The sequence below is a fragment of the Rhinolophus sinicus genome, chromosome 3 (assembly GCF_057876585.1).
Source record: "Rhinolophus sinicus isolate RSI-liver-muscle chromosome 3, RSI-T2T, whole genome shotgun sequence".
In the NCBI taxonomy this organism is placed as follows: domain Eukaryota; kingdom Metazoa; phylum Chordata; class Mammalia; order Chiroptera; family Rhinolophidae; genus Rhinolophus; species Rhinolophus sinicus.
The window spans coordinates 67,359,874-67,372,817 of NC_142503.1; the positions used below are offsets into that span (position 1 = coordinate 67,359,874).

General features: G+C 33.8%; 1 protein-coding gene across 1 annotated transcript in view; it reads right to left on the minus strand.

Annotated features, from left to right (window-relative positions):
* Positions 1-12,944, minus strand: part of ST8SIA4 (ST8 alpha-N-acetyl-neuraminide alpha-2,8-sialyltransferase 4) — an 81,218-nt gene that overhangs the window by 37,023 nt on the left and 31,251 nt on the right. The window contains exon 4 of the mRNA XM_019727928.3: positions 5,622-5,915. Coding sequence (XP_019583487.1) covers positions 5,622-5,915 — 294 coding nt within the window. The remainder of the gene's footprint in view (positions 1-5,621; positions 5,916-12,944) is intronic.

Sequence of the window (12,944 nt, forward strand, 5' to 3'; positions counted from 1 at the left end):
AAGATTTATATATGTTTAGTTATATAAAACAATGTTAAAATCTCTCTCTCTCTCTCTCTCTCTCTCTCTCTCTCTCTCTCTCTCTCTCTCTTTCTCCTTCTCCCTCCTGGGAGAATTCTTAAGAAATTATTTATGGTAGTTCGTAGTGGAACTGAGGATCTACTTTTTACACTCTTCATTTTTCTTTTTCACCATGTTAAAAGATAAGAAAATAAAGTTTAACTATCCCACTCAAAAAAAAACAGCACTTGGCTATTATAAATCATATTATAGTAATTATAAAAATAGGATATTTTGCCTAAAACTAAAATTTCATTTATATATATATATATTTGTATGTTATATATAATAATTTAAAATTGTATATTAAATTATGTCATTGGGTTAAATTTTTATTTCAAGAGTTTTTATGTTGTACATTGATTATCAATGCACAAAGAGAAAAACTTTGATTTTTATATTTTGTAGCCACATTTTAAAAGATTCAAGAAGTGATTTTATAGTTTCAAAATTTCCTCTTCAGTCTTAAAGTCTTATGAAAATTGTTCCATTCTTCACAAGAAAAATTACAAAATAATAATAAGTATGTGAAGACATGTGGGGCTTCTGAAGAATACCAATGATTTGTGCAATCCCAAATCAGTTTAATACATTTATGTATTCTCTTTAATTTGTAATTATAGCTTTTATTTGTCCCTATTAGATCACCCTTTCATTATTTTGTAAGATTGTTTTAGAATACAGCTCTATTTTTTTTCTCCTGTTTCACTTAATATGGTTTGGGAAGAATGACCATACATTAAAACAATTTAAGAATATCTTTGAGTTTTGTGATTGATAGTTATATTTTCACAGCCTTAAAAAAAGAAATCTATAAATACATGGAAGTTTGAAGTTACAAAGCCATCATAATTTTCAGAGAAAAAAGTTTACATAATGAAATCTGACAACATGAAAACTACCTAAATGATTCTCATTGTGTTCAAGACCCTTTCACTTCCCACATCACTTAAACTTTCCACTCGTAATTGCCGGGCTTGGACAGGCCTTCACATTTTAACATTATAATTCCGTGCACCCTAAAATGTATGTTCTGGGGGCTCTAAAACTTTCATCAGAGACAAAAAACTCCAGTAATCAAGAGAGGAAATGAAACTTTCTAAACTATTTTTCTGAATTGTATCAACCACAGGGTTTCAGAGAGATGTCAAACAGATACTTAAAGAACAGATCTTTGGGAACTTTGCTCTTGTTTTCATATCATGTGACCTTCTTTCACCAGCATTCACACTTCCCTATTTCAAGTTATATGGGCTTGTGTAGAAATGCTACATTGCATGCACTCGTGCATTAATGTCATTAATTCCGTAAATGACATTACCTTTCACATATACCATGTGTACACATTTCCAAAGTATTTCAAAGGTTAAAGGCATCTCTGCAAACACATTTCGTATTCTGGGCCACGGTTTAGAAGTCAATCACTTGACATTTGAGGGGGTATATACAGATACATGAGCAGGAAAGTATCAAGGTAAGTTCATTCTAGAGAATTTAAAATAAGTCTTGTCAAAAACACCGAAAGCATAGCAATCAAAAGAAAGCATGCCATTAACGTCACCAGTGATCAGAAGTTTGGTCTTGTTGCTCTTTAAAATAAAATGTTTAGGAATTAGTGAAGTAGTTTGTTTTTATAATGCTTGTGGAAGAAAAGTGGGTAAGACAAAACGTGAAGGGAGAGTACTGATGCACTAATTATAAAAGGCTGTGTACTTTCTATGTTTAATATATCTGTAAAAAGCCTATATGAATTCATTGCTGTTAATAATACATAGTTCTATCTGGATTCTAAGTAATTGGAAATGCCCTGTTTGAACAATACCTCTTATTGTGCGTCTTGCTATTGATAATGAATAGAGAAATATAAACCAGAATCAAAAGTAGGTAACAAAAGTACTAGTTCCAAGGATTACATGAAAAGGCAAAAGACCCAGAATAGTAAACACCATATTGATGAGGAACAAAGTCAGCAGACTGGAACTATCCAATTTAAAGAATTCCTATAAAGTTACAGTAATCACGGCTGTATGGTGTTGGTGAAGAATAGACAAATAGATCAACAGAACATATGCAGAGCCCAGAAATAGAGCCACATAAATATAATCAACTAATGTTTGAGAAAGACACAAAAGTAATACAATGGAGGAAAGATAGTCTTTTTAATAAATGGTGCTGGAACTTCTAGACATTCACAAGCAAAAAAAAAAAAAAAAAAAAAAAAAAGAATCTACATAGATCTTATACCCTTCACAAAAAACTAACTCAAAATAGACCACAGATGTAAATGTAAAATGCAAAACTATAAAACTCTTAGAAGACAACATAGAAGAAAAATCTGTACAACTTTGGGGTGGGATGCTACATTAAAGGTACAATCCATGAAAGAAATAATTGATAATTTAGACTTTATTAAAAATAAAAAAAAATATGTTCTGCAAAAAACAATGTCAAGAAAATTAGAAGACAAGCCACAGACTGGGAAAAAATGTATTTGCAAAATATACAACTGATAAAGGACAGTTATCCAAAATGTACAAAAAAATACTCTTAAAACTCAACAATAAGAAAACTAACAACCTGACTAAAACGGTGCCAAACTTCTTAAAAAGCATCTCACTAAAGAAAAGATACAGATGGCAAATAAGCACATCAAAAAACACTCCACATAATACGTCATCAGAGAAATGCAAATTAAAATAACTGAAATATCACCACATACCTATTAGAAAGGTCAAAACCCAGAACGCTGAAAACACAAAATACTGATGAGGATGTGAAGCTACAGGAATTCACATTCATTACTAGTAGGGATATAAAATGGTACAGCCACTTTGGAAGACAGTTTGCAAATTTCTTACAAAACTAAGCATACTATTATCATAAGACCCAGCAATCGTACTCCTTGGCATTTACCCAAATGAGTTGAAAACTGTGTCTACCCAAAAACCTACACCGATGTTTATAGCAGCTTTATGCATAATTGCAAAAACGTGGAATCAATAGGTGAATGGATAAATAAGCTGTTTGGTTTTTTTTTTGTTTTTGTTTTATATTTTTATTTTTATTTTTTTGTTGTTTTGTTTTTTTCAGACAATGGGATATTACTCAGCACTAAAAAGAAATGAGCTATAGAGCCATGGAAAGATATAGAGGAGCCTTTAAAGCATATTACTAAGTAAAAGAAGCCAATATAAAAGGGTTGCACACTGTATAATTCCAACTATATGACTTCAGGGATGGCAAAACTATGGAGACAGTAAAAAATATCAGTGCTTGCTATACGTTAGTGGGGAGCGGGGGATGAATAGGCTGAGCACAGAGGAGTTTTAGGGCAGTGAAACTACTCTGCATGATACAATAATGGTGGATACATGTCATTACACATCTGTCAAAGCCCACATAGATTGTACAAACTAGGAATGAACTGTGGTATAAACTATGGACTTTAGGTGATAATAATGTATCAATGGAACTTCACCCATTGTAACAAATGTATATCTCTAGTGTGGGATGTTGATAATGGGGGAAGGTATGCGTGGGGTGGGGGCAGAGAGTATATGGGAAATCTCTGTACCTTCCTCTAGATTTTGCTGTGAAACTAAACCTGCTCTAAAACCAGTCTATTAAAAAAGTACTAATTCAGAGTAATACATTTTCTAGTTAGTCTCACATACTCAAAAGTATTTCAAAATATTTGTTTTTGAATCTTAATAAGTTATCAATGGAGCGTATGTGTGTATATGTATGCACATGTCAGAGAGTGTGTGTTTGTAATATAGGACAGAGTAATATCATTAAGCTTTTCTCTGAATCGAATGACACTCAGCAATGATATCTCAAAAAGTAGGATGTGTTCTTAGCACAACATATTACAAAGGTCCCCTCTATTAAAAACACATTATTTTTCTCTGTCAAATTGTTATTACCAGGAATCTTCTTAACTAAAAAAATACTTATATTCCAAATGCAGGTACAGTATCTTACTTTGTTGAAACTCTGTGTCAAAAACATTAAGAGAATGAATGGTGAATAACTATGATGTGATTATAAGAATGTAATTAAATGGTGTGCAGAATAATACAATCCAAGAAACTGTATGGAGGTTTAAACAAGAAAACTATAAATCCTTGAAGGAAAGTATCTCAATACAAAACCAAATGAAAACCCTTTAGCCCAGTCTCAATTATACGAAGCAAACTATTTTTAACTCTGGGCTTGGAAACATTTTTCTTTTAGGACTTTAAGCCACTGTTTTTAATTGATCCCCTGAACTTGCCCTTCCTCTCCATGTCCACTAATTCCGCTCTACATATTTATCATCTTAGGAGTAAATTAGTCAAAAAGCTTAATTGGCCTTCATTCTCCACACCTCTCCTAGCCAGTGCAGTCGGCAGTTACAAGATTTACACTCTTAAATTAACACAGCTAACTGTGCTTAACGCAGGCTAACACAGATTCTCTTCCCAACCAGGATGCAAGTACTTTTCCTAACTTTATATTACAATGCCCCACAATGGACTCCATTACTCCACAAGTTTACTACTAGTACTGAGTTCCTGCTTCAGTTTGTGCTAATGATGCAATACCATTTTCTTCTTGTTTCTTGTCCTCTCTCTCTCTCCCTCTCTCCCTCTCTCTCTGTCTCTGTCTCTCTCTCAATCTCCGCCCCCCCCCATGATCCTTATTCTGTTTTTAAGATCTAGTTCAAATATTAGACTTTTAAGACTCTTTGCCAACCCGAGGGACACATTCTACTCTTCACAGTATACCCCCTTATCATTTGTTTATGCTCTAGCTGGTTGTACATGACTCTGTTTCCACTGTAAAGCCTATGCATTCCTTTAAAGCAGTGACCACCTCTTCTTTGTTTTTGTGTCTACAGCATCTGACACTCAGGAGATATTCAATAAATAGCACATTATCACTTACCTTTGTGTTATATATTTTACACACAACTATATGACTGAATTTGGCCTTTTGGTCATTACCACTTTTAAACAAGAGTCTATTTCTTGGATTTTTCTTCTGAGCTTGAGTTAATAAGAAGGAAATGTTGACTTAATTCATAAAAATAGCATCTGTAACTTTCACGGGATGCATTAAGGACTATTATCTCAACCCACCTTCTTTATCACTAGTAAGCCTCTTCACTACAGATGGGTCTTAATTGCTCCTTAAATATATTTAACACTTATGCATCTACAATATTGCCCACTAGCCTTTTAGGACTTCTCTTGGTAGTTCTCTTACCCCAAATTCATCAATTTTACTATAATTCGTATTATTCTTTAACACAGAAAAATATCAAAATCAGTAGTTTGTTTATGACTGACATAAATAAGTGTCAAGTTCAAATATTTGCTTTTTCAAGAAAGAGTATGAGCTAAAACACTATAGCACACAAATAAAATTCAAGTTGGTGACTAGAGTAGCCATTATAAAATAATGGAAATATATATTCATTGGGGGTTTTTTTACCAAGGCTCCTTCCTGTCTGGGAAAAATGTTTCGTTATACATTCCACTGTGCCAAGGACAGACTGGTCATTGCCAGACACTTACCCTCTGACTGCATGAATAAGTCTCAGTGATGGATAGGCAGTTCGCACTTTCAGTTTATTCTTAAGGATTAATGCATTAACCCACTCCACGTGCTTCTCTCCTCCTTTGACCATGAAAGCAGGGATCCAAAGGACACTGTCATTCAGCATGGAAAGTCTATGCACAAATCTTTCTCTGTCACTCTCATTCCGAAAGCCTCCAAATGCTCTTTGTACAACTGATGGGTTCATGGTAATAAAGTCTGATTTTGTCCCCACGTCAGCAGCAAACTCTACCACAGGAGCAAGGTTACACCTGAAGGGGTAAAAAATTAAAGAGTAAATATGAAACATTCCCTCTTAAGATGGTGTGAGTGGAAAGAAGAATGAGAAACAAGCATTTTGTTTTGTTTTGTTTTTAACCAGGTGGAAAAAGCTAACGATAATCTGGTAAAATTACATTTTTCAGTAAGTCATTACACGTTCAGGAATATAATCTTCAATAAAGATGTGGCCTCCTAGTATTGAGCTCAAATTGTCATTTGTATTAATTCAATCTGTTGTCTAAGAACACTCTTTGCTGTTATCTTCATAAAACCACAGGATATGAATTTTTAGGTGAATTGATGATGGTAAATCTGGCTGCTGTCATCCGGTAGGAAATCTAAAGTACATGGTGACCTATAAGTAAGTAAAACACGAGACCTGATATTCCAGTCTGCGTGACTTGTCAAGCTTAGGGCATTTCAACAACTTTATAAATATAAGTGAAGATGACTTTTCTGTATCCTGAGGTTGAGGGAAACCTATAATTCCTTATAGCATTTTCCACAAACATATTTGTAATTGTCTTCTAGAGGCCAAAATGGGAAATAAAAGTAAGAAAAATGGAGTTATTTAATAGGCCTTTTTGAGGTGTTAAATGATGCAGGAAAGCCCTGATCATAGGGTCAAATATCTTTCTGTTCCTTTTGAGGACATCCTCAAAAAGCTTGTTTTCCCTGCTAACAGGCCACACGCCCTCTGTGGAGGAGGTTCAGAATTGGATTTCCTGTTCTCACCACTGAAGCTCCAGAAACTTCCAAAGTGCCTGGGCCTGATTTCATTCTTGTATTACAAGAAAGCTTTGGAAAGCACCTTGAATTTTGTCTTCAACCAAAATGTGATGCTGCTTTGATTCTGTCATGTAAATCTTTGGATACTTAAAAAATAGCCTTTTATTTTACAATATTTTAACTTGATAAAAAGGCAAATTTTAATATAGTTGTTAGTGAAAAATTAGAAATTTAACAAACAAGAATGCTAATTTGGAAAAAAAAATCATTTGAACCTATGCGATCTACACCTTCATGAAAATGCATGTACACACACACACACACACACACACACACATACATTTCGTCTTCTTTGTTTTTTCTTTTTTTATATCAGCCTTTCATGGGGAGGGAAAATAAACTGATTTCCTCTTTCTGCATTTTGCAGGTTTGTTGCATTATGGAATATTCTCACATTTCTCTTCCTTGTGCATTTTGCCTCATTAATTAAAATCTCAGACAAGTTAAATTTAATTAAAAAGTAGTGTGCTTTGCTATTAAATATACTGGCTTGCATATCCTTCCTTATCTCTCTTAATTAATACATCTTATTACTTCTTAGATCTTTAAAAACATTTAATACCACAACAAATATCTTTCATCTCACATAATTAAGTAAAATATGTATTATCTACAATGAGCTACTGAGAGAAAACAAATAAAAATTAACATATCATGTTATTTAGAAATACTCTTTTAAAGTTATATATAATTACACCCACTATAGTATATGAGAGTAGTTTTTTTTTTTGTCTCTATCCATGTGCTATTTCAGAGTAGATATTATTCATTTCCATCATAGAGTATTATGAACAGGATTGCCCCAGAAGGGAAGAGCTACATGTGAATGGAAGCCAAAGTGAACATTTTATAGTGGAACTCATAGAAGATTGAAGATGGAATAATTTTGAAGTCCTAAAATGCACTCCACACCAGCTTTAAAAATAGTCTAACCCAGCTGATGATAACATGCATTTAGATAGTGTGGGGAAAATGCATTCTGAACATCTTTATTACACACACTTCTCCTTCCTCAGGTAAAAAATAGACAACATGTGTTAACATTACAGTTATCATGTTCTTGTCAGGGGAGATGGCTTCAGATATATCGTTCTGCTATAACAATTCTTCAGCAATTCTTTTCAGAGGGTTTCCACTATAGAAAAACAATATCAACACTTCATTTTCTCTCTACTTGTAAAAATAATCTGAGCCAACCCAGCTAAAGAGAACAAACATAACATTCTACTGAATTATTTTTGTAGGAAAAAAATCACTTAATTACTTTATGCTTTGCATTACTTTTTCTTATCACATACTTAAAAGCTCCTCCCATAAGTGCTAACATCCACTCTTTTAGGATTGACTCAACATGTTTCTGGAGCATGATTCTCTGGCCATGTGTCATTCAAGAGCTAAAAGGACACTCATCAATAAAGTTGGGTAATGAAAGACAGGTACTTTCCACCTTGGAAGCAAAAGGAAACTAAGAGTAAGAATATTTCTGGAGAATAGGAGACAAACTAACATATTTGATTCACTCAAAGAATGCCAAATGACTGTGGTGTTAACTAAAGGGAACTAAGATATCAAAGAGTAATTAATCCAAATGAGCTTTATTGCAAAGTGTTTATGACCTGAGCATAGCCCAACCAGGCTTTGGGAGGGATGGAAATAGTGGTACTGAAAATAGAATGACAGAAGGACACCTCCTAAAATACTATCTATGCTGGCTCCAGGAGTCTGGTTTGTTCATTTTCCTCGGAGTAACTATGTCTAATTTTTCATTGGAAGGAAAGATTAACATCATGTCCACATGTGGCCAGTAAATTAACTGCTCTGTGGTTGAGTCAGATATTTAGTCATATAATTAGCTCAATGCCGCATAATCAGGCAAGCATTAAGAAAGCCAAAATAACTGGCCAGCTGTGTTACAGTCCCACAATTCCATAGAATTTTGAATTTCATAGCTATACTAGTAGCAATACTGCTGACTGAGCAAGATTATGAATAGATTTGCAATCACACATTCTTAATCTTCCTTTCTTTAAATCTTCTTTGGGATTAAATGTTCAAAAATACCCAGAATATGTAGCAAGCATTTACGAAGTAACACTCTATTCTATACATTATTCTTAATCTCATAAAATTAAAGAGTGGCCAATTTTTTAAATGATGGATTTATTTTTTTGAGTCAAAACTACTGAGTGCATAAGAATATTTCATACACCTAAGCTCTAATTCTTAGCCAAATTAAATTATTTGTACTGTCCAACTATTTTTGACATTTTAAAAACCTGAAAACATATACACAGAATTAGATATTTTGGCTAAACTCCTTGTTTATTCTAAGCTGCCCAATTTTCAATTTATATGTGTTTATGTTCCATCGTTGATGAAAAATCTGCAGAAATGCAGCTGGATCCTCTCGCTCTTTAGACCTCTATAATTTCTTCTGTGATCTCACACCAAATAGGAATGCCTTTCAACATTCCTTTTATGTAGAATTGAAAGTACTTTCATTTATTTCAAGGCTATATCATTTTTAAAAATAATTTTAACATTAATTCATTTATTTTTTGAAGGACATAAATGCTTATTTCATGTGTAATATCTCAAGATCACAGAATTCCCTAGGAAGACATAGCTCTTAGATTTGTCAATATTCTCCGCATTTCCCATAAGTTGTAGCTAAACAGTCTAAGTAAGTAGGAGGTCCCTCTTTCAATAACTCCACAGATTTGTCTTGAGAATGCATTGTACAAATACTACACTACATGCACGGAACTTTTTGTCCAACTATTTTATTATTTGTGGTACTTCACAATGATATCATCTGGACAAAATATAATCTTGACAGTTATTATTAGTAAGATCAGTAATATAGTGCCCGTTCATTTAGCCATGTGTTTATTCATCCCATAGTGCATGTTGAACATTTGTGTTAGCTATAGGACTAGTCAGTCATCCATGACACTGAGATAAAACAGCATGTACTGTGATATAGGAGGTTGCTCATTGTTTCTTTACACATATAACATAGATGAAGTGAGAAGAAAACAAGACTAAACTCTTCTTTCTCACCATTAGTTAATGTTCAGACAAGTTCCAAACACATGATTAGCATCGCTTTTCTCCTTTGGCCAATCCCACTGTGTGTTTGAAATCCCTCAACCCAAACCATCGTTACCGACGGAAATCATATTTGTTAACCAATCACGAAAAGGATGTAGCCTCTTTATGGCCCCCAGAGAAAGCTTAGGTTCCTATCTGCTCTCATATGCTTTTGAGCTTGAAGAACAAAGAGAACAAAGAATCTCTGATACCTGGGTGTTTTAGGTTTTGTGGTTACCCTCTCAAAATGTCAAGTTAAGCAGAAATTTGCAATCTATCCATCTCTCTGACTTTCTTGAGGTGAGAGTTGTAGGCCCCAAATACACTTGAAACCAATAATTTTTGCAATACTTTATGGTAAGGAGTAGTATCACCTCCAATTTAGAGATGACAAACTAAGGTCAATGTGGTTAAGAAACATGCCCAAGGACATAGTACATACAAAAGAAATAAACGCACAGCTACTCTAGGATGACTCCGGGCACAAATTTTAAATGACACTATTTACACATGTGTTTTCTTTCAGAATCAGAGGAAAATGTCTGTGTTCATCCTTCACCACAACCTTCCTGTAGGAGAAAGAGTACTTTACCATTTAGTTTTAGGTTTTGGTCTCAGACTCCCAGAACTTAAGCATATTATCCAAGGTCACTCAGCCATGACATTTCCCAAATCCTGAGCAGTTATTAAAAAAAGGGTTTTAAGAATATTAAATATGAAAATAATATTTACGCATCAGATGTCTTGAGGGAGAGGATTTTCAAAATGCTGGTAAAAGGATTAACTGTCTAATTGATGTGACTTTTTGAAATATGAAGCATAGGATTAACAGTTGATTTATATATGGTATACCATTATGTAGTAAACAAAGTATAAGGAATAGAGATGAAACTCTCTATTGGAGATTTGCATTTTCAGTATGATGGATGAACACAAAAATACACACATCACATTTGATGTTTGCTAATAGACAACAACAAAATCTTAAACTTGATAAAAATAAATAGTAATGACACATACCATGAAAATAACTGACTAAACAGAACAGGGAGTTTTTCACAAGCCAGATTTGTTTACATTACTGGCAAAGTTAGGAAGAACAGGGAAATCACATAATGAAAAATAAAAACCAAACTCCCTCTAGAAGACAAAGATCTGAATACCAAGAAACATGTTAGACTATGTCATTCCTACACTTGAGTCAAAACCAAAATAGAGTCATTGGGTACATTTGTTACAACTGCACAGGTATTATTTAATAACTTAGTTTTATTGATTTATTTGGCAGGGGTGAAGAGGAAGGTATGCCAAGGAATGGAATGTTGTGCTTAAATAAAATGTTAAATATGTACCTAATAATACCCAACTTTGGCTTATACTTTAAGGAATAAAAAGTAGTGAGCTTAGTTTCTGCCCTTAGGCATATTTCAGTATAGCTATCTGGGAATTGCCATTCACATTCCAGTCGACGTGATCTCAGTTAAGTTACTTCATCTCTGACATCTAACTTTTTCTGTACATGACACTATTAATACTGATTGCAATGCAATTGTAAAAAAAAAAAAACAAAAAAAAAAAAAGGAACAGAATATCTGAATATCCTCTCAGAATTGTTTGCTTAGAGTTGGTAATAAATATTAGTTGAGGCTCATCTTTTTCATATTCTTTCCGTTTACAACCTATTGTGAGAGGCAAAAGAAATGCATGCAGGAAATTAAAGAACATGTCAAATAGGGAGAAATTACTGACCAACAGTGTGGAAAAAAGAAAGATTTATTTATAACACATTTAATAAACCATTTTGTCTAGAATTTGGACACCTCCAAAACTAACTGGGGCTAGAATGGTTGATTCAATGGTTGATTGCAAACATCTTGAATATTAGAACAAATCTGACTCCATAGGCAATGTGAAAACTTTAGAAGCTCATAGACATGGCCAAGTGTACTTAAGAAGAATATAACATAAGTGTACAGGACAATAAAGCTTTACGATAAGAACATTGAAATACTTCATATTTAAGATAGTGAAGGCCTTTTATTAAGGCATTAAGAAGAAGAATAGCTAGGTTTTATTAAGCACTTATTATATGCCAGAAACTGTTTTATTTCCTTTGCATGTAATATTATATGAAACTCTCATAATAACCCAATGTGACATGTACTGCCATATGCTTCCCCATTGATGAAGAAATCGAGTTGCAATAAACTGTACAAATTTACATAGCTCGTAAGTAGTGTAGTCAGGTTGGTTTTAAGCTCTTAAACATTGCACACCAGTTAATCCTTGTGAATGAAAAGGAACAACAACTCCCGGTCCCCAAACAAATTTAGAGAACTTGGTCACAAGTTCAGTTGCTTTGAAATATGATACAGCTATGGCTTTTATCATCTCATTGATTTCATTGATTTGAATGTCTGGTCTGAAGGTCTGGCTGGCTAAGGTGGAGGTATTATCCTTCCTCATTCTCCTGTAAGCACTCCTCGCCAAAGATGGGCTTGTGGATGGAAGAAGATGACAATCCCAGATGTGGAGGTTCACTCCTAGGCAGGAATATATAAAAAGCTGTGCTACTCTAAAAAACCTCCAAAGCAAACTTTCATGGAAAGGGATTTGAAGGAAAAGAAAAGGTTGATTCTGAGATTATCCACCAGTGGAGGATGGAAGAAAGGTAGGATAATTAAAAGTAGCTGGTAGATATCACTTACAACGATAGGAGAGTGGGAGAGGGAAGGAGGGAGGGAAGAAAGAAAGAAGGTAGGCAGGCAGGCGGTAACATTTAAAAGTATAAGATTAAAATTCAAAACACGTGAATTCAAATCAAAACTCTATAGTAAAATTAGTGGATTACATTCTCTTCTCTAAAATAAGGAAATTGTCCTAGGTGAGAATAAGAAGAGAAGTCTACTCATTGAGTTTAATTTTGAAATAAATACATTTTATTTTTCTTTTCTTTCTCCTCTGGAGATTTATTTCTTCTAAAAACTGTTTGCCCATTATGAAAAACGACGTATGAACTAACAGTATTGCTGAAAGGACAAATCTTCTTTAACATTGGAACTCAGCTCTTAAAATAATGAGAGGATACTGAAATATCTCAAAATAGTAAGAGAGTACTGGAAAGCTATTAGTAACTT